The sequence below is a fragment of the Artemia sp. Qi Xiang Cuo genome, chromosome 21 (assembly GCF_049724085.1).
Source record: "Artemia sp. Qi Xiang Cuo chromosome 21, ASM4972408v1, whole genome shotgun sequence".
Lineage (NCBI taxonomy): Eukaryota > Metazoa > Arthropoda > Branchiopoda > Anostraca > Artemiidae > Artemia > Artemia sp. Qi Xiang Cuo.
The window spans coordinates 12,722,971-12,744,656 of record NC_142814.1 but is presented as its reverse complement, the minus strand read 5'-3'; the positions used below and the strand labels follow the sequence as shown (position 1 = coordinate 12,744,656).

The 21,686-nt window shown below is 33.2% G+C and overlaps 1 protein-coding gene across 1 annotated transcript in view; it reads left to right on the top strand.

Moving 5' to 3' along the window:
• The first annotated feature begins 665 nt into the window (after positions 1-665).
• LOC148939248 (mitochondrial glutamate carrier 1-like) overlaps positions 666-21,686 on the top strand; it is a 106,139-nt gene continuing 85,118 nt past the window's right edge. The window contains exons 1-2 of the mRNA XM_089107092.1: positions 666-750; positions 10,113-10,247. Coding sequence (XP_088963218.1) covers positions 728-750; positions 10,113-10,247 — 158 coding nt within the window. The 5' untranslated portion in view covers positions 666-727. The remainder of the gene's footprint in view (positions 751-10,112; positions 10,248-21,686) is intronic.

The following is a 21,686-nucleotide window of genomic DNA, read 5'->3' as shown; positions in this document are numbered from 1 at the left end:
ATGCCCCCTCCACAGCACTCGTGACACGGGCTGCAAGTTATGCAATTTGCTCATTGTTTGTACGTGGTATTTGTTATTGAGAGAGGTTGACATGATTCACCTTTACTGTCCAAAAAGTGGAAGAGCATTCAGGCAAGCCTTTCAGAAAATATGAGGAGAGTGTTGAACTAAATCAAAACACGATAAGTGCAAACAGGTTGTCAAAAGAGTGTAACTCAGGGATGACTGAGTGTATTAATTTGGAATTTTCAGGAAATGATTAGGGGGTGATTGATTGCCCAAAAATGTAATATTCGCACGCTACGGCAACTACAACTATCACAGCTTTTACTGCTACCACAACTAGTACTATAACTACCACTACTATTTCTGATCTACTCTTTACTACTGCAACTGCTACTACTACAACTGCAACTGCTACAACTGTTACTACTGCAACTGCTTAATCTGTATCGAGTACTACCAAGGCTGAGGATATTGAAGAGAAAATTTTGTGGTAAAAGTTGAATTAAATCAAAACATACTATCTGCATACGCTCTGTAGTCTAATGTCTTGCGTAGCAATGTCAAAGGCCCATTAGCATGGATGATTCTTACATCACTTGGTCTTTTATCGGAAAGGCTGGCATAAAACAATTTGACATCGCCAAATTTTTACCCATTGATGATGAAGAATCAGAGGAAATTACTGCCTTAAGCACGCAACTTCAGAAAATAGTCTATATAAATGTCAACTGGTCACGATTTTAAGTAAATACGTGTACATTATTTTTATGATGAATTTTTATAAATTTGGGGCAATCTCTGTTAGCGCTAGTTTAATATAAACTGCTCCAAATCTACCTAGACTTGCCTCCTTTGTAGGAAGTTGTCCAGTAGCCTAATGGACAAATATGGAGGTTGTCCAGTGTCATTCAATTCTAGATTAGGCCTAGAGGTCTAACTTTTGATAGTCTAAGCAGGTATGGTAAATTTTTTGCAGTTCATATTATTGACTTACAAATAAAGTAAACATAGGCTAGGCTACCACTTGATGCCTTTTTTCATGCTCTTTCCAAATATAATAATCATTTTTGTTGTAAATGAATTTTGCTCCCACCCCTATATATTCCAATTCTGGGTATATATTGGCACATTAGGGGAGGTGGGGGTAAATTTTATTTCTGATGCAAATGAGAGATAAGTTTAAAGTTCACCCCCCCCATAATGTGCAAATATATACCCTAAATTGGTATATATAGGGGTGGGATAAAATTTGTTTGTGACAAAAATGATTAGCCTATTATATTTGGAAAGAGCATAAAAAAAGGCATCAAGTGATAGCCTATGTTTACTTTATTTGTAAGTCAATAATAGGCTATGAACTTCCAAAAATTTACTAGGCCTACATGTCCAACATTTCTAAATTTCATGGGTCTAAATTTTGATGAAAATAGGCCTATAGGCCTGTTTTTTAGCACTAAGATCTTACATCTTTCTACAATGATTACTGTTTTTAACTCATCTTTGTTCTAAGATCTTACAGCTTACTGATGTTAGCAAAAAATGTTAAGACTGCCACTGTCCTGCAATATAGAACAATGATGAGAGAACTTTGATAATCTACTCATCATTGTTCTCAGGCTGCTGATCAGAGCTGAATGATGAACGACATTTGAACAAAAACTACCAAAGATGTAAGATTTTTGATCAAAGATTTCGCTTTTAAGTGTTTTCTAACAAAAGATGTAAGATCTTAGCACATTGATGAGTGAAAAACTACCCTTATATTAGGCTATGGTAGCTTAAACCCTTAACTGGCAGGGTTGGATCTAAGTTTTCTGTCCATTTTGTGCTATTAGGTTATGCTAGGAGGCTGATATTGTGTGTATTCCTTGGACCAGTTGATTGTAAATACTTTGCTGTTCATATTATTGACTTACTAATAAAGTGAACATACCACTTGATGCCTTTTTTTATGCTCTGTTTAAATATAATAATCACTTTTGCCACAAATGAAGGTAAAATTCTACTTTAGCTACTTTTCTTGGAAAGGGGTTAGGTTAGGAAAATGAAACTTTCAGGGATGGGTCTACACATTAAAGTATTTTGAAGTACTTACCTCCACTTCTTTTCCCTCTAGAAGGTCCTGAAATCTGCCTACATAACAGGTAGACATTTTGACAAAACTATATTTTACCTTAATTTTCATTTATCAGTTTCTTTTTCTCTTGTTTTAGTTCTGAAAATGTAATTTCTGTTATTTGAGTAGAATTTTAAGCCATATCAATGGTTTTTTTTTAACTTAGGAAATGCATTTACTTATTTTTAAACCTTATAAATTGGGACTGAGCAAAGTTGTGAAGTTGAAAACAATTTTATTGTACTTCATTAAAGCAGAAGATCCATTTTGCAAGGTTTCACATGGATTTTAAAGGTCAGGATCCTCTAGGTAGAGAAGGAGTGGAGGTAGGTGCTCATAAATATTTTCCTGGGATATACTTTAGCCTGTAGACCCATCCCTGAAACTTTTTTTCCTAACCTAACCCCTTTCCAAGATAGTCAAAAGTAGCTCAAGTAGAATTTTACCCCAACCTCTATATATAGGCCAATTCAGAGTATATATTTGAACATTAGGAGGGTGGGGGTAAAGTTTAAACTTACCTCTATCAGAAATAAACTTTACCCCCTCTGTAATGTGCAAATATATACCCTGAATTGGTATATATAGGGGTGGGTTTAAAATTCACTTGCAGCAAACATGATTATTATATTTGAAAAGAGCATAAAAAAAGGCATTGAGTGGTATGTTCACTTTATTTGTAAGTCATGAATATGAACAGTGAAATATTTACCCAGTTGAGTGCTAAACCTTGGCAAAAGAACATCTCAAAATCACTTACAGGTAGCCTACATAAATGCAGGGCTGTGGGGTCAAGCAGGCCCTACCCTGCAGCCTGTGTAACTTTTTTGGGCTTAGCAGATAAATTGACTTTAGTTTTTATGAGCTTAGAGAATAATTAATTTTATTTCAACTTATTTAAGTGTCTTACATTCAAGAGGAAAAGATTTTCATTTTTACTGAACCCTTTTTAGTTTATTTGTTTAGGTGATTCCAATTTTCTTTGGTTTTTAGAGCTGGAAAAGATCTTTTATAGCTAGAATATGGTCTGCTATGAAACAACTGACAATCCAGAGCTATGCTACAAACAAGCCAGATAATTATTACAGAGACACAAGAGCTTGTAATCTTTTTATACACTTTTCAAGCCTCAATGTACACAAAGACCTAAAACCCCCTGAAAGGCATAAAATGTATGTATGGAATATGCCAAGTTCCTCTGCCCCAGATGCAAATAGCTAGCAGAATGATTTTTGTGTTCTAGTATTTCTAACTGATATGTCTGAATATTTTGTAAGCAAAATTGGGATAAATGTGCAACAGTATTTTTCTCTAATTTTTAAAAAGTGGGGTCTTGCAGACCAAACTTTGCAGTTAGTGTAACCTTTTTCCCCCTGCCACTTAAGGGTTAACTATCAGTTTTCATACTCTTCTTAGACTTTGATGTTAGGCTATTTCAGTTGAATTTTAAGCCATATCAAGTTTTTTTTCTTAAATTTAATAAATAAATTTATAGATCTTTAAAACCATATAAATTAGGATTAAGCCAAGGTATAAGAGTCCAAACAGTTTTCCTCTGCTCATTTAAGTAGAGGATCTATATTGCATGGTTTGACCTTGGCAAAACATAGTTTATAAAAGGTCAAGAAAAGGAAGCATCCTTTGGAGAGGGGAGGGATAGTTATAGAACCTGTTAGTAATCAACTGCCTTTCAAGATTAATAGAAGCCCTTAATCTAGATTGTTACCCTTAATTACCTAAAGTCCACTTTGGAGCAAGATTTAGGTCCATATTAAATCTGCTCCATGTCAAACATGATGAAATGTTGTCACTATGTTATGGCCCAGTGACAGACCATAACAGAGGTCTGCTGGAAAGGTACAATTTAAGTTTCTTTGGTAATGTTGAACACAAGGTAGGTATTACCTATGATGATCATTCTTGAGTGGTTTAAAGTTGACACTACCATATAACAGTAACATCAGATAGAGTATGTAAAATGGTTGAGTATGCAAAGTGGTATCAGCCTCCTAGCAAGACACTCTTATGACAAAGTTGGCATCAGTGGGTAGTTGAATAGGACACACAGTCCCACTCATATTTCCATGACTTGTTATTGCATTCCTAGCCAAGTCTGGACTTGAAGGATGTAGCCATAGGTGATTTCAGCTTGACTTTGCAGGAGTGACTAGTTATATTGTGTTTGACAGGATCAAGACTTGAGTGCCCTCTTGTTACTGCTTGTTACTGGTTAACTTTAGCTGTCCATCTAACAGCACTCCTAGATTTCTTTCTTTGGGACTTCTCTAAGAACTGAGTTTTATTATTGAATTGGGATCAGAAATTTTGTACTGGTGACAGGGGTCATTGTTAACAAAGGGAAGGACACTGCACTTTCATCTCTTGATCTCAAGTTGCCAATCTTGAGCCCTTGTTTAGATTTTAAGGAAGTCACATTGTAGGCTTTGTGGATATGTGGATCCAAACAGATTGGATTTGTCAGCATAGAAAGGAATGTTGTTCTCTATTCCATTCACCATATCATTAACATATATGAGGAATATACAAGGACTCAAAACATTGCCTTGAGGGACTCTGCTTACAACACAACACAATTTAAAGAAAACCTTGTCTCACTTTTAGCTGCTAAGAGTAGAATTGCTAAGGCTGACCTGTAAGACAGTCCATGACCCATTAACTATATCCATGTGGTTACCTGCTGCCTAATTTAAGGTTAAATTCTAACGTAAGGTGATTATGAGGCATCTTGTCAAAGGCCTTAGCCAGGTCTTCAGGGATTCCTTAATCTAAGTAATATGTTACCATCCTATATGTCTTGAAGAGATTGCTCTCGACTGATTTCCCTGGCTGAAAGCATAGTGAGGGACAGTATATTATTGGTAAGGAGATGTGTCTGAATATCAGCATTCACAATCTTCTCAAGGGCATAGCCACTGCTGAAGTAAGGCTAATGGGTTTGTAGTTGTCTGCTTAGGTGCAGCCACTTTTCTTCAATATTTGGGTGACATTGGTCAGCAACCAGTGTATGGTTACTTCTTTTTAATCAAGCATTAGCTTGAATGTATTGCACAGTGGTAGTGGAATTTCTTTTGTCAGCTTCTTCAGTAGTCTTTGATGCCACTTATCCAGACTGGCACACATGTTGAAATCTAGGATTTTTTGCCACTTTTGAACAAATAGAGGAGAGAGTATAGTCAGCATAAGTTTATGGATGTCATAGGGTATGCTATAAGGAAGTGGGAATCTGGTTACCAATTCTATACTTTATAATCAGAAGGAAACACTTTCAGACAATAGCCTAGGCTGTTACCACTAGATTCCCTATTTTATGCTATTCCCAAATATCATGGTTGCTTTTCTGACATGCTGCCCCTTCCCTATAGCCCTAGGATTAGATGTTGGAAGTGAATACCAGTGGGCTCATTTCCCATACTTGGATTACAAGAAAAAATGTCCAGCTCTCAGCATCCAAATAATTTAAAGTGTAATGAAGCAATACCCAATAATATCATTCAAAGCCTATGTACAGAAAAAAAGGTAAACTTATTTGGAAAAATTAATTTAATCAGTTATTGAAGAATAGCACAGCCACTATGGATATACCAATAAATTAGCAAGGGGTGTATTTTACTTATTTCTCCATGATGAATTCATAAAAAGCATGTTAAATGGACATCCTGGCTATATAATCATTTCTGGTGAATGTACAGCATGCAAGTATTTCTTGCAGTTATTGACTATTATTATTAGTTATAAATATTACTATTTTTAATTGTTTTGTATTATCATTCATAAACTAATCTTAATACAGAAAAAAAATGATGGAGCTCTATAAAAAAGAAAAGCAAAAGAGTAAATTGAGATAGACCAAACAAAAGCTGAACATAGATCAGCAGGCATAGTCCTTAGTGACTAGAAATAACTATTATTATATGAAATTAATATTAAAAAATAATGATAAGAAATACAAAAAAATTAAATTATTTTTAATAAAAAAATAATTAATTATTTCTCATGTTATTTTTTATTGAAAACTCATCTTCATACAAAAAGAAAATGGAGGAAGACTACAAAAAAAAGCAAAAGAGCCCTATATACTGTTGTAAAATTACTGTAAAATAAAAACCCAGTCAATGAAGTTTGTAAAATAAGGGATTCTCTAGGAAATATATGGTAAAATTGCTGTTATAAAGTTGCCCTGTAGCTTGAGATTTTTTTTTGTGTCTATCACTTTTTCAGCTTTTAATGAACATATACCCCTCCTCTGTTGTGAAAACCAAATGGTAGGAATTTCCTTAGCACAAATGAATTCAAATTTTGTTAAAATACTAGCTTATTTTGTTTAGTGCACATACATGACATCAACACTACTACTACTACTAACTACTAACAAATCACTGCAGCACCAAGCCGCCTGAGGCCAACACAGCTACGCACGCTCCTCCTCCACCCCAATCTATTCAAAGCCTCTCTTTTTACACCTGCCGACGAAGTTCCCATTTCCTTTAAATCTTTCTTTATGACGTCCTCCCAACCCAGATGAGGACAACCTGCTTTCCGTTTAGCCCTAGATGGTTGGCTGAAAAGAACAATCATCGGCAATCTGTCATCCTTCATCTGAACAACGTGCCCTAGCCTTCTCAACCTTTCTTTCATTATAGCCCTAGAGAGCAGTACTTAACCACATTTTTCAAATAGCCTATTGTTTGAAATAGCCTATGGTCAGTCAGCCAGGTACCCAGAACAATCCTTAAGTAATTTCTCTGGAAAACATCTAGCAAATCTTCATCTGCTTTTTGGAGTGTCCATGCTTCAGAGCCATATTTGACCACTGTCATCACTGTAGCTTCTAATATACTTCTTCTTCTATTTAACAGCAGGCGGGCTTTTAATATACTAATCTTGGTTCGCAGATTGATTTTCCTATTCTTCCAAACTTTTTTTTAAATGTGGAAAAACACCCTGGGCCTTGGCTATTCTATTTTTAACATCTTCACTCTTCCCACCGTCTTTACTAATAATACTACCAAGGTAAGTAAAGCTGTCCACTTGATTAATCTGTTCATTACCCAACATCACCTTTTCATCTTCACTTATTCCTAGCCTTAGTGACTTAATCTTCCTAACATTAATTTTCAAACCAATTCTAGCACCCTGAACTTGCAAAACCTCTAAAACTTCATTCATTTTGCTCACACTTTCATCTAGGATGCTTAATTCATCAGCATAATCCAAGTCCAGGAGACTTTTCCCTCTCCATTTGATCACGTGGTCTCCCATTGCCTTTCCTGTGCTCCTTAAAACAAAGTCTCTCAAAATAATCCATATAAAGGGGGATAGAACATAACCCTGCTTAACTCCTGATTTAATACAAAACCAGCTGTTAACCTCATTTCCTAACTTAACTGCAGCAGTGTTATTCTCGTACATAGCACTTATCACTTTCATGTATTTGTCTGGTATACCATACAAGGATAAAACCTTTACGAAAGCTCTTCTATCAACAGAATCGAACACTTGCTCATAATCTATAAAACTGAGGACCAAAGGTGTTTGAACAATCAGGCACTTCTCAATTGTTAGCCTAAGAGTGAAAATTTGATCAAGACAATCCTCTTCCTTTTCTAAAATCTCACTGTTCTTCTCTGAAAACTTTGTCTATGGCATCTCTCTGTCTAAAAAGTACCATATTAATAAGTAATTTAATACCTAAAGAGACCAGACTAATGCCTCAATAATTACCACACTCACTTTTATCACCTTTTTTATAAAGTGGCTTAATTAATGTTCTCCTAAAATCGTTAGGTACTTCCCCTTTTTCAAAAATCATATTCATATTCTTCAGTAACTTATTTCGAACCTCTGACCCACCATATTTAATAAACTAATTTACCATCCTATCAAAACCTGGATCCTTGTTATTATTTAGTCCTTTTAATACTGTCACTAATTCCTCCTTATAGCATAAATCTTCCTTCGCATCCAAGATATCGCAAACTTCTCTATTTTCCTCTATGTCTTTTCTTGCAGCTCTATCTTGGTTAAGCAAATTCTCAAAATGTTTGGCCCATCTCTCTTTAGTTTTTTCCTTATCGCTAATTGTGACCCCATTCCTATGTTTAACTGGGCCAAGTCCGGATTGACATTTTATTTATTTATAATAAATAGGTTTTGATTTGATTAGGGTCAAAGGCAGGGGCTAATTTGGGCCAAATCCCCTCTGCAAATACACTCATTGGTGAGCAGTAAAAAAAAAAAAGATAAATGCCAAGTTTGCCCCCTTCCATTTTGTTCCGCTTCCTTCCATCTTGGCATAGGCATTAAAATAAATCGTTGTTATTTTGCTCAATGACAATGACAACTCATCCCAGCATAAAGCTGCCTGCAGCCAAAGCAGAAGTGTAAAGCTGTATGTTCTGGATATATTTATTTCATGGGTCCCATCTCTTTGGGTACCTTCTGACAAGCTGGTTTGAACCATAGTCCTTAGAGTCACCAGGTTATTCACATATATTTTTTTTTTAGGTGTTCCTTTTTATTATTAAAAATCAGCACATTTATTAGCTTCTGCTAAAAACTACCATGGTGTTGTTTCTACTCATTTCCTCATATTTAGATTGCTCTGGAAAAAAAGTTGGAGTTTGGCCATCAAATCAATATAAAGAATTATAAAGAAGGACTGATAGTGATGTTTACAAGCAAAAAACTGAGTGGTATTGAAGATGTTCCAGACTGGTTCTAGATAGACTCCCCCACCCCAGATTTAGATTTTTCATTTTTAAATTGTAATTTTTTGTATGTCTTTAGTTATTTTAAAGTCCTTCTGTAGAAATCAGGAATTTTTCTAAGTACTTAGGAATATAAAGGCAAAGGATGCATTTTTTCAAATCATAGAGCCAAAGGATTTTATTTTGGTATCTTTTCTATAGCCAATTTGCTAATAGCTATAGGCTAATAGCCTATTAGCCTATTTGATTGTTTTGTAGCCTATGTCTTTAGTTATTTTAAAGTCCTACTGTAGAAATCAGAAATTTTTCTAAGTACTTAGGAATATAAAGGCGAAGGATGCATTTTTTCAAATCATAGAGCCAAAGGATTTTATTTCGGTATCTTTCTATAGCCAATTTGCTAATAGCTATAGGCTAATAGCCTATTAGCCTATTTGCTTTTGCAACAAAGAATCACTATCTCCACAGAATCAGTGATTCATTGAATCAGTGAATCACTATCTACTTTTCACCTGTCCATGAAATGGTATAATTGTTGCCAAAATCCTGTAATGGTGAAAAGACATCCATAAATTATCACCTTTCTTATAAAAAAAATATATAATTGCCAAAAGGATTATTGCTGTCTGCTGGGCCATCTGGAAGCTTATTATGGAACCATTGAAGCTTATTCTGAAGCTTACCAATACAAAAGACTGCACAGACCTGGAACTGAGCACCAAAGACTTTTAAACTCTTAGGTGTTTTGTTAGAACAATGGTCCCCAACAGATTTAGGGCCGTGTCCCACCTAGGCATTTCTAAAATCCTGTTGCCCTTTTTATGATGTTTAAGTTTTTGTTTTTCAAAATTTTACATATAAACACCTGAAGGAAGCTTAAAAGGCCATTAACTTGGTGTGTTTATTTTGGGGTCATCCTCTTGGCATATTTAATGCTAATGAAAAATAGGTGATGAAAGGTGATATTTTATGGATGTCTTTTCACCATTAAAGAATTTTGGCAATAATCCTTTTACTTTTTTTTCTGATGGTCTAGATGTGTGATTCTACTACTACAACTGACAGTTCACTGCAGCGTCATGCCCCCTAAAGCCATCATAGCTGTGCACACTCCTTCCATCCCAATCTATTCAAAGGTTCCCTCTTTACCCTTTCCCATGAAGTTCAAATTTCCTTTAAATCCTTCCCTATATCCTGTGTTACCCACTGCTTTAATTTGCACCTGTGAGAAATATTTTAATCTAGTATATTTCTTTTTCCAGGTTATTACCAAAGATTGTCAATGGCGGAATAGCTGGAATTATAGGTGTTTCATGTGTCTTTCCAATTGATTTAGTTAAAACAAGACTTCAGAATCAAAAGATTGGCAAAAATGGAGAACGTCTTTATGCATCAATGTTTGTATATTTAATACTGTACATTACTGTTTTTGAAGAAAAGAAGCATAGATATTGTATTTGGACAGTGTGAAGTTAGAAAACAATTCTTACTTCATAATATGCAGAATAATTATACCTAACACATTAGGCATGCAGACCCACTATGCTTTACCCTCACCCCTCCTAATGTGCAACTATATAGCCCAAATTTGTTTCAAAGTACCAGTATTATATTTTAACATGCTTAGGTATATTTCATTAGGATTGAGCGTCAGAGAAACATATTATAAGAATATTAGGTAGGGGCTATATCATACATTGCTTCATTTTTTGAAGCATAGATATTGACAGATTTTATGAAAATATCAAAGATGAAAAAACACACCCAGTGGGCTTAATTCTACTATTTTGGGCCTTGAATTCTGGCAGAACATGTTCAGTGATGTTTCAGAGTTTAACAAATTATAATAACTACTCTCACCTTATATATAGGGGATCTCGAAGGGTTAGACGAAAAGGAAAATTTTGAGCATTTTTTTATTTTTTGGAAATTAGTTGTAGAAGAAGAAAAGTTTTTTGATAGCTCTTTAGTTATTTTAAAGTAGTATGTAGGAAAAAAATGTTACTCATATTGCGATTATATTTACTCAACTGGTATTATATTAAAAAAAAAAAGTTACATAACTCTAGTTTCTGATTAATGAAAATGATGGAAAGGGGAAAATCTGGCCCCAGAGAAGGGGTGCCCACAGACATCAATATTTATTAGGCAACTAATTATTTATAAAAAAAATATTAAATTATGAACAATTTAAAATAATAGCTTCTCATTTTATATAGCAAGGTTAACAGTTCCATATTGGACCTGAGAGTATGAGAGACAGGTAAGAGTGGATGATAATGCTAGTTTCGAAAAAAAAAAAAAAAAATAGCAGCGCCATCGAGCGTTTGGCTTTTTTCATGAGAGTTGTCTTTTTTAACTGGAAAAAACCTTCCCAGGGAATATGTTTGGCTCTATATCCATTCATGAAAATTCAGTTGTCTATCTCAACTTCTTTTCCAAGATAGTGAGAAGTCCCTGATCAGTGATATTGCTCCTTTGTCTATATTTCTTAAGTATTCCTCATCTTTTTTTTTTCTTTCTTTTTTTTGCTGCCTTTTCAGCTCAAGCTAGACACATTCTGGGTTTTATTTTTACTTGATAATATTTAATTGTAATATACAGTGTTATTGTTATTTTTGAAACTGAATTTCTAAAGAAAAAAGAACTAGACTAATAAAAGGTATAAATGCTTACAATGGGTACTCAAAATTTTTGGGGGTTTTACTCCAAAAGGTTTGAAAAATTTTTGGGTTTCTCTCCTTTGCGGCCAGGTTTTCCCCTCTTCCATCATTTCCCTAGTTCTGCAACTAGAAATTCGAAAAAAAAAATTAGAACAATATCACAGTTGCACATACTTACTTTATTAGCAGCTGCTGTGAAATGTTCTTTTATGTGTTCTAAGATCTAGTTTTTTTTCGTTTTTTTTAGTATTTCCATGAAAGATAATAGCCTACATTATCTGCAAATGTGACTACTACTAACGACTCACCACAGCAGCAAGCTGCCTAAGGCCTACACAGCTACGCATGCTTCTCCATCCTAATCTATATAAAGCCTCCCTTTTTACACCCTCACAGGAAGTTCCCGTTTCCCTTAAATCTTTCTTTGCGGCATCCTCCCACCCTAACCATGGATAACCTGCTTTCCGTTTAGCCCTAAACAGTTGGCCAAAAAGGACAGTCTTTGGCAATTTGTCATCCTTCATTCACAGAACGTGTCCTAGCTGTCTCAAATGATAATAATCCCTATTTGACTATAATAAAAACGTACACAAAATCCTTTAAAGAACCTGTCTAAAAGCCAAATTGATTTACTAGAGACCTGTAAGATACTTTTGCTTATTGCGATTAAATTATTGACATTATTTTCTATGGTATTAGTGGTTTAAAGTTGAAATGCATCTCTAAGCAATAGTCAATCAAAACTTCTCTTTTTCTAAGATTTTTAAATACTAAGAATTTAGGATGGCCAGAATAGACCTAATCTTGAAATAATCTTTGCTGGTTCAGTAGGTAAGCTGGTACTGGCGACAGAAATTAGGGCTCTTTACCCTTTGCAACATTTATAAGTGATGCCTGTTGCAAAATCTTATAAATGACTGTAACAAAAAAGACATGCCTGTAGCATTTTAGGATAATATCTATTGGAATTACCTAAGATGCCTGGTAACTTTGGTTTGGGAATTGCTCCGAGATCATTTTAGAGCAAGATCAATTCAAAAAACTTTCCACAAAACAAGTTTTTGAAAGAAAAGTAAAGAGCTCCATTAAGCTGAAAATGAGCAGAAATAAAGTCAAATAACCTTCCAAGCATAAAATTACCACAAATAATTTCGGAGACCACACTGCCTTTCCATGACGATAAATAAAAGTTCAAATAGGGATAAATACCTTTTAATAGATAGTGTTTCACAAACAGTGATAGAAATTCACAAGAAATACCAGATATTTCGGTCACATATGCAGTGACCGTCATCAGTAGTAAAACTAATCTTAGTTTAGATTAGAAAACTAATCCAGGTAACATGAGTAAAGCTGACAACCCTCATGCCTTCTCAAGACCTGAACATAACTTTCACTGTACTGATAAAAAAAAGAACAAATTACCATGGATTGTGAATTTAATACATATTTACTGATATTTATTCCTTAAAGTTTTAAAAGTTTTCCATCTATTAAAGTAAAAAAGTGAAAACATTTTAAATGTGTTTGTTTTCAGTAAAGTGCAAATTATGTTCTGGTCTTCAGAAGGCATGTGGGTTTTCAGCCCTACTCATGGTAGTTTTGGCTCATTACATATTAGTTGAGCAATATTACTGATCAGGGACTTTTCACTATCTTGGAAAGAATTTGATATAGAAAATTGAAATCTCATGAGCGGATATAGAGCCAAGCATATTCCCTCGGAGGTCTTTTTCAGTTAAAAAAAACAAAAACAAAAAAAAACTTATAATGTTGACAAAAAGAGACAAATGCTAGAGGGCGTTGCTGTTTTTTTTTGTTTTTTTTTAAGTAAAAAAATATAGTTTAAAAAAAAAATTTATATTCAAATGAAGACAATGAGTAGTATTAAAACTGGAAAGGAATAGAACCCAATATGCAAGGGGAGCTGCCACTCCAAACCCAATATGCAAGGGGAGCTGCCACTCTTCAAACACCATTGTTTGTACTTGATTTTGTTGAGTGCTTTCTTGAAAGCTTTTTAAATTGCAACAAAATAGCCAGTTGGTAATGGCAAGTTTTATTTACTGCAATCCTTTTGAAATATTTAAACTTAAAATTATATTGCTCAAAGCTAAAGCGAATAAATAAACTCATTATAAAAGAAAAGAAGGTTTTCATTGTATGCTTCTAGTGAGAGAGCATTCTAGGTCATGAACGATTCATCAGGAAAGTCCTTGCATGAATTTAAAAAAAAAATACAAATTTGAGCTTAAACAGCAGGGATTTGGAAGAATAGCAGCCTCTTACATATACAGGATAGTTCTTCTTTATTTTAAATTACAATATCACTCTTTACTTTTATCTTCTTTTTTTTTAATCTAGTAATAAAATCGGAAAATTCAGGGCGATAAGCATATACAGACAAATTATTAACTATTACTGTCGTATAGTTTTTTTAAGTTGCTATCTGAATTATTATAAACACAAATTTGCTTATGCCTTTCCCCCCTCTGAAAACTATATCATAATATATCTTAATATATTGACTATATGTGGTTGAAAGGATAGTGACTATGTACCAAAATCTTTTCGTCTGTGGTGCAAGAACTTTTGGGCTGTGTTTGGGTTGGAAGTCGTATATTGGTCAGGCCTATTGTCAAATCTTTAATATTTCTTTTTTTCAGAAACCAAATTAGACTAGACCTTAAAAAATTAATTTAAGCATATACTATAGATTTAATACATCGCAGAACACAAAAAATCTTGAAGTAAAATAGGTTTTTTATGGAAATAATTCGTATCCTTATATTCAAAATAAAAAAAGTTAAAAAAAGCGAACTAGATTATTCAAAATGCCATTCTATTTTACAGTGATTCTAGTTTCTGATCAATGAAAATTTTGGAAAGGGGAAATCCTGACTCCAGAGAAGGGGTTTGCCCATAGACATCAATATTTTTTTGGTAATTAATTTTATATAAAAATATCAAAATTACTAACGTTCTAAAATAATAGCGTCTCATTTTCTATAGCAAGATTAACAGCTCCATGTTGGACCTAAGAGTATGGGAGACTGGTAAGAGCGGATGATGTTGCTGTTTAATATATACAATATATATATAGAATATATAATATATAATATAAACTTCAGCCTCAAGAAAATACGAAACCCACTCCCTGCAACAAACAAGTCTTGAGCAGTTGCAATGATGATTTCTAAGGTGGTTTGATATGGCAATAGATTTTTTTTCCTAAAAAGGGAAAAATTTTGAACTAATTTTTCGATAATTCAAATTTTTAATGAATAAAAAAGGAGATGTGTAGCAATATGTTGCCAACTATTGTATAAGAAGTGGTTATAACATATTGTGAATTATACATTCAAATAAGAGTGGGTAGTAAATAATTTCTTAGACCACACTGCTTTTCCATTCACAAAAAATTAAAAAAGAAAAACGGATTCTAGTTATTTATAAAGCAAAAAATAAAATACAATAAACACTTAGTTAAAGAAAGATACTTCGAATATATTGCATGGTTATCCGGGAGCCTTTCTTAACGGAAAAAAAAGAGAAAATGAAACAAAATATCTTCTTTTAAAAAAACTTAACTTACATCAATATAAAACATACCAAACACATAAAGAGAAATAAAAAAAAAAGAAAAAAAAGAAAAAATATAAATAAATAGGAAACAAAGCTACCATATTAAATAAAAACTTCCATGTACTGGCGTATAAACAAAATCGAATGTCTATAATGATTCAAACTCGCCTCCTCACAGTATATAAATGGAAATCTAAAAAAACAAAAAATGAAGAATATATTTATACTTAAACCAAATCAATAAAGGTCAACTAACCCCTGGCCCGTAACCCCTCATTAAATCTCACAAGTTCATTAACCAATTATTGAATTATAAATTGAACGGATTCGTTGGCTTGCAAGCTTAGCTGCAGTTTGTTTACTTTTCTCAGCATTTAACCCATTCTAATCTTTGTTCGCAAGGTCATCTTTCGTTTCAGAACTATTATTAAAATCAGTACTGGTTGAATATCTTACCTGTTTTTTTTTTAAATTAAACTATTATAAATTGAATTGATCCTAAATTCCACTTCATCTCTATTGATACTAATACCCCAATATATTATCTTTTTTATTTCTATAATTTCCCTGAAGCTTTGTAAAAGTCTAAATAGAAACAATTCTAAATGATACTTCAACATATAAAAAACGTAACTCAGACCCAACTGAATTGTACGTTAAAAAATTAAGAAAGGATTTAGAAGACCTTAAAACAAATGGAAGTATCACACCACAAATGTATTACAAGTTCTTTCCAAGGGGATCAGTCAGCTCAAGAATTTATGGTTTGCCAAAAATACATAAAACAGGTATCCCTTTAAGACCTAGGATATCAAAAAACAATTCACCAACGGTAAAAATCGAGAAATGGGTAGCAATGCCACTTATACCTTTATTATATCTCGAGGATTCATATATAAAAATCAGAATTCTTAAAAGATTAACTTATAACTGTAGAAACATCAGAAGAATCTAGATTGTTTAGTTTTGATATAAGATCCATGTATACGTATATTCCATTCGATAATTCGCTTAGTATTTTATCCAAAAAATTTGAGGAACATAAAAATGAGATAGAAGAATTATCTTTGGGAATCGAACTGGAAACTATATTAAATTTAGTTACAATAACTAGCAGGTATACTAATTATTTCACGTGTAGAGATAATTTTTACCATCAAATTAGGGGATTGGCAATGGGGGGGCCTTTAACTCCGTTGTTAGCAAATATTTATGTAGAGTATGTAGAAAATTTAGCTATAGAAACACACTTTTTAAAACCTAAATTTTGGGGCAGATATATGGATGATATTTTAGTTATTTGGAATTATGGGGAATCACAAATTGAAGGTTTTTGGAACATTTAAATAATTTGGGAGGAGAATTAATTTTTACAATTGAAAAGGAAACAGAGAATAAGTTACCGTTTCTAGATATTTTGATCCATAGAAATAATAACAAATTAGCATTTTCAATTTACCGTAAACCGACTAATAACAACCGTTACTTGTCTTTCGCATCAAATCATCCGATCCAGGTAAAAAGGGGTGTGGTTATTTCTTTAGTTGATAGGGTATTAGAATTAGCATCACCAGAATACATAAGCAATGAACTAATTTTTATTAAGGATATTCTAGTAGGTAATGGCTATCCGGAAAATATGATTTCTCAAATAATTGAAAAAAAGTTGATGGAACCAGAAATATTAGAAGAAGATATGTCACATCAAGAAAAAAATTGTGTGACTTTACCTTAAATCCCAATATTTTCACAAAAAATAAGATAAGGATTAAAACTACATGGTATAAAAACAGCATTTAAGGCAGGAAACCTTATAAGCTCTTTGTTAAATGAGGGGAAAGACAAAGTACCGAGAAATATGCAAAAGAGAGTATACAAAATTCCATGCTCTTCCGGTAAATTTTATGGGGGAAGAATTCAACAGATTTTAAAAAATAGGCTATGGCAACACAGGAACGCCATAGATTGCTGCTTAAAACAAAGTAAAACACCGGAGAGGTCCGATGCAATTGTTGCAGAACATACATTTATTTTTTCTCATTACAGCATTTTGTTTCATGGAGCAAAAATCGTGGATATGTCTGTAGACTTTTACAAAGCTTCAACGAAATTATAGAAATAAAAAAGATAATATATTGGGGTATTAGTATCAATAGAGATGAAGGGGAATTTAGGATCAATTCAATTTATAATAGTTTAATTAAAAAAAACAGGTAAGATATTCAACCAGTACTGATTTTATAATAGTTATGAAACGAAAGACGACCTAGCGAACAAAGGTTAGAATGGGTTAAATGCTGGGAAAAGTAAACGAACTGCAGCTAAGCTTGCAAGTCAACGAATCCGTTCAATTTATAGTTCAAAAATTGGTTAATGAGCTCATGAGATTTAATTAGGGGACATGGGCAGGGGGTTAGTTGACTCTTACTGATTTTGTTTGAGTATAAATATAATCTTTATTTTTGATAGATTTCTATTTATATATTATGAGGAGGGAAGTTTGAATCATTATGAACATTCGATTTTGTTCAATAGCCAGTAGGCTACATGGAAGTTTATATTTAATACTGTAGCGTTGTTTCTATGTATGTATATTTTTTCTTTTGTTTTTTTTCTTTCTCTTTATTTGTTTAGCGTGTTTAATTCTGATTTAAGTTAAGTTTTTTAAAACGAACATTTTTTGTTTCATTTTCTCTTTTTCTCCGTTGAGAAAGGCTTCCGGACGTGGGGCCGAAATATTCGGAGTATGTTTGTTTAATTAAGTGTTTATTTTATTGTATTCACTGTTTTATAAAAATTAAAGCCCGTTTTTCTTGCTTAATTTTTCGTAAGAGTGGATAGAGGGAACTTGCTTAGATGTGTCCAAAGCCTCACTGGGTAATAATAATAATTTATTTATAACCCACGTCATACAGAAATATATGACACTGGCTGAGTAATTGAAAAAAAAATGAACAAAACTAGACATCAACATAAAATTAAACATCAATGTTTTAACATCATCAAACATACAGTATTAAAAAACCACTAATTACACAATTAATAAGATAATTGAATCAGTAAACAATTAATCAATAAGTAAAACCATTAAAAATATTATCACAAAACATAACATAAAACAACTATCACAAAAAAACTGACTTGGGAATGGTGGCAGCCTAGTTTTAGCAGAGCATCCTCTACAAGCGTCGCAAATAATAATAATGATGCATTTAACCCTCGTCATATACAACTAGGACATTTGTGGAGTATAACAAAGAAAAGAAGAGATAATACACTACATCTATTCAACAATGAAATTAACGAAACAGATAGACTAAGATATAATGTGACGAAAGTCGGTAAAAAGCTGAACCTGAAAGCTGTCCATGCAGCACAGCTAGCTTTGCTGTTCCATCAGGTTGATAAAACTCAGATTGATCCATCACAAAAATCTCAACTGAATTTAAAGAAACAAATATTAAAGATTGTTTTTTCAATTTTTGTTTATTTACCATTGATGATGGAATATTAAAATTTATATTTTTATTTGTGTTTTGTTTTTGTCCCCGCGATGGGATGGCTACCCACGCCCCCCCCTGCCCAGCATTTCTTTTCTCCTTTCCTTTCTTTTCTTCCTTAGGTTTCTTAGTTTATTTTGGGATTGTTTTTTTTTTTGTTAATCAAGTTAATTTTTGCTATTATTGTTATTATTATGACGAGATGTTTAGTTTTGTCTGTGTCCTATTATTTACACACTTAACCTTACGAGCTCTGCTCTCTGTTGGGTGTTAATGTTTTTTTTTGTATATTAAATACACAAGTACAAAAAAGTACAGGTACCCCAAACTTACGATTTTTTTTCTCATTACAATGCCAAAATGAAATATAAAGGCAATTACAATATTGCCGATGAAATATAATGGCATGGAAGTGGTCTTTTTTCGTGTTTCGATACCCTTCTCCCCCAAGAAGTTCCAGGTTACTGCGACCTTTACCGAGAATAAGTTCAACAGTAGAAGAAGCCCTTATACCACAGGGCGAACACCATATATGGGCATTGACCTACTAACGGGAGTGACGCAACCCGCTCAGTGAATACAACCGGGAAAAGATCATTGACCTCCAAATCACAGAGCTAGAAATGGTGGGATATTAAGGTAACATCATCAGATAAGGAAATTTCACATCGTGAACATTCTTATCAGGGAGTTAGAAATACTGACGGGACATGATATGTGTTTGACACAATTTCTCCATGAGGCATGTTTATAAATTTGGAAGGTTTCATGAGAATTTAAAATGCACCTGTGCATAGTTGCCAGAACATGGGAAACGTCGGAGATTAGTTGACATTTTAGGGGATTTGAAAGTAGAAATGAAAAAGGTAAGGCATCTCAGGTAATGCTAACTCTATTAAGAGATATATATTATTTTTTATTTGGGTGCTTCTGGACTGTGTTCTGTATAAAACAAAAGTACCATTTGAACAGTGTTGTCAATATAAAATATGCTCTAACATTGTAGTACACTAAAAAGTTGTTACTAATAGAGATGCAGATGCCAAGAAAGGAATTTTAATAAAGAAATTCAGAGCAATCCATAGAAATCCTTAGAAATCAACTAGTGAGATGATTATAGATTTGAAGCATCAAGGACCGCAATCATCAATGGCGCTAACCACCAAGGACCTCAACCTCCAAGGGTCCCCTACCCCAACCTCCAAGGGCCCCCCTCTCTCGAACTTTTTTGGGCCCCCTCCCTCCATTTTTTGTTTCCGCGCTTGAGACCTAGAAATTAACAAACAGAAAAGGTTTTTCAGCTAAAGCAGGGAACAAGTTTAAAACTTAAAATAAATATAATTACTCTCTATTTTTAAAAACTTCTGGCTGTTTTCCAAATCATACCCGGATCTATCCAAGATATAATTTGAGGCTTTTACCTATGACATTAAATCTTGTCAAGACTTTTACCAAGGACATTAAATCTCTTCCAGGCTTTTACCAAGGACATTAAATCTCGTCCAGGCTCTTACCAAGGACATTAAATCTTGTACAGGCTTTTACCAAGGATATTAAATCTCGTCCAGGCTTTTACCAAGGACATTAAATATCGTCCTTCCTTCTAAAATAATTACAATAGCAACATTTTACTCTATATTATTAGTATTTTCAAGGGTTCTGGTAGCCTTGATGGAGCATTTTCCTTCTAAACTAACTACAATAGCAACATTTTACCCTATGCTATTAGTATTTTCAAGGGGTTTGGTAGCCTTGATGGAGCATTCTCCTTCTAAACTAGCTGCAATAGCAGCATTTTACCCTATATTATTAGTATTTTAAAGGATTCTGGTAGCCTTGATGGAGCATTCTCCTAAACTAGCTACAATAGCAACATTTTACCCTATATTATTAGTATTTTCAAGGGTTTTTGGTAGCCATGATGGAGCATTCTCCTTTTAAACTAGCTACAATAGCAACACTCTACCCTATACTATTAGTATTTTCAAGGGTTTTGATAGCCTTGATGGAGCATTCTCCTTCTAAACTAGCTACAATAGCAACATTTTACCCTATATAATTAGTATATTCAAGGGTTTTGATAGCCTTGATGGAGCATTTTCCTTCTAAACAAGCTACAATAGCAACATTTTAACACATATTATTAGAATTTTCAAGGGTTTTCGATAGCCTTGATGGAGCATTCTCCTTCTAAAGTAGCTACAATAGCAACATTTTACCATATATTATTAGTATTTTCAAGGGTTTTGGTAGCCTTAATGGAGCATTTTCCTTCTAAACTAGCTACAATAACAACATTTTAACCTATATTATTAACATTTTCAAGGGTTTTGGTAATCTTTTTTCACTCCCAACATTACTTTACGACTTTTTGCATACCCCAAAACCAAGCAATACTTTTCAAAAGGCTTTATTATATTATTTCAGAACAAGTTTTTCTCGCAATATTCCTCCTAAACCTGTTTTATAAGTTGAAGTACTCATTTTTTTTCACTCCCAACATTACTTTACGACTTTTTGCATGCCCCAACACCAAGGAATACTTTTCAAAATGCTTTATTTTATTATTTGAGAACAAGTTCTTTTCTTAATATTCCCCCTAAACCTGTTTTACAAGTTGAAGTACCCATCCTTTTTCACCCCCTACATTACTTTACGACTTTTTTGCGTACCTTAACACCAAGAAATTCTTTTCAAAAGGCTTTATTATATTATTTCAGATCAAGTTCTTTTCTTAATATTCCTCCTAAATCTTTTTACAAGTTAAAATACTCATCTTTTTTCTCTCTCAACATTACTTTACGACTTTTTTAAAAATAAAGTTGTGTCTTAGTTTTCAGAAATGAGAACGTCCACGTTTAAAATACATCTGGTTTTTTTAATAATATTTTATTTTCTTATAAAGTTGGATTTTAGTTTTTAGAAATAAGAACAACCATGTTTAAAATACATCAGATTTCATTAATAATATTTGATTCTTTTTAATAAAGTTGGATTTAAATTTCCGGAAATACAAAAATCCCCGTTTAAAATAAATCTAGTTTTATTAATAATATTTGATTTTTTTAATAAAGTTGGGTTTTAGTTT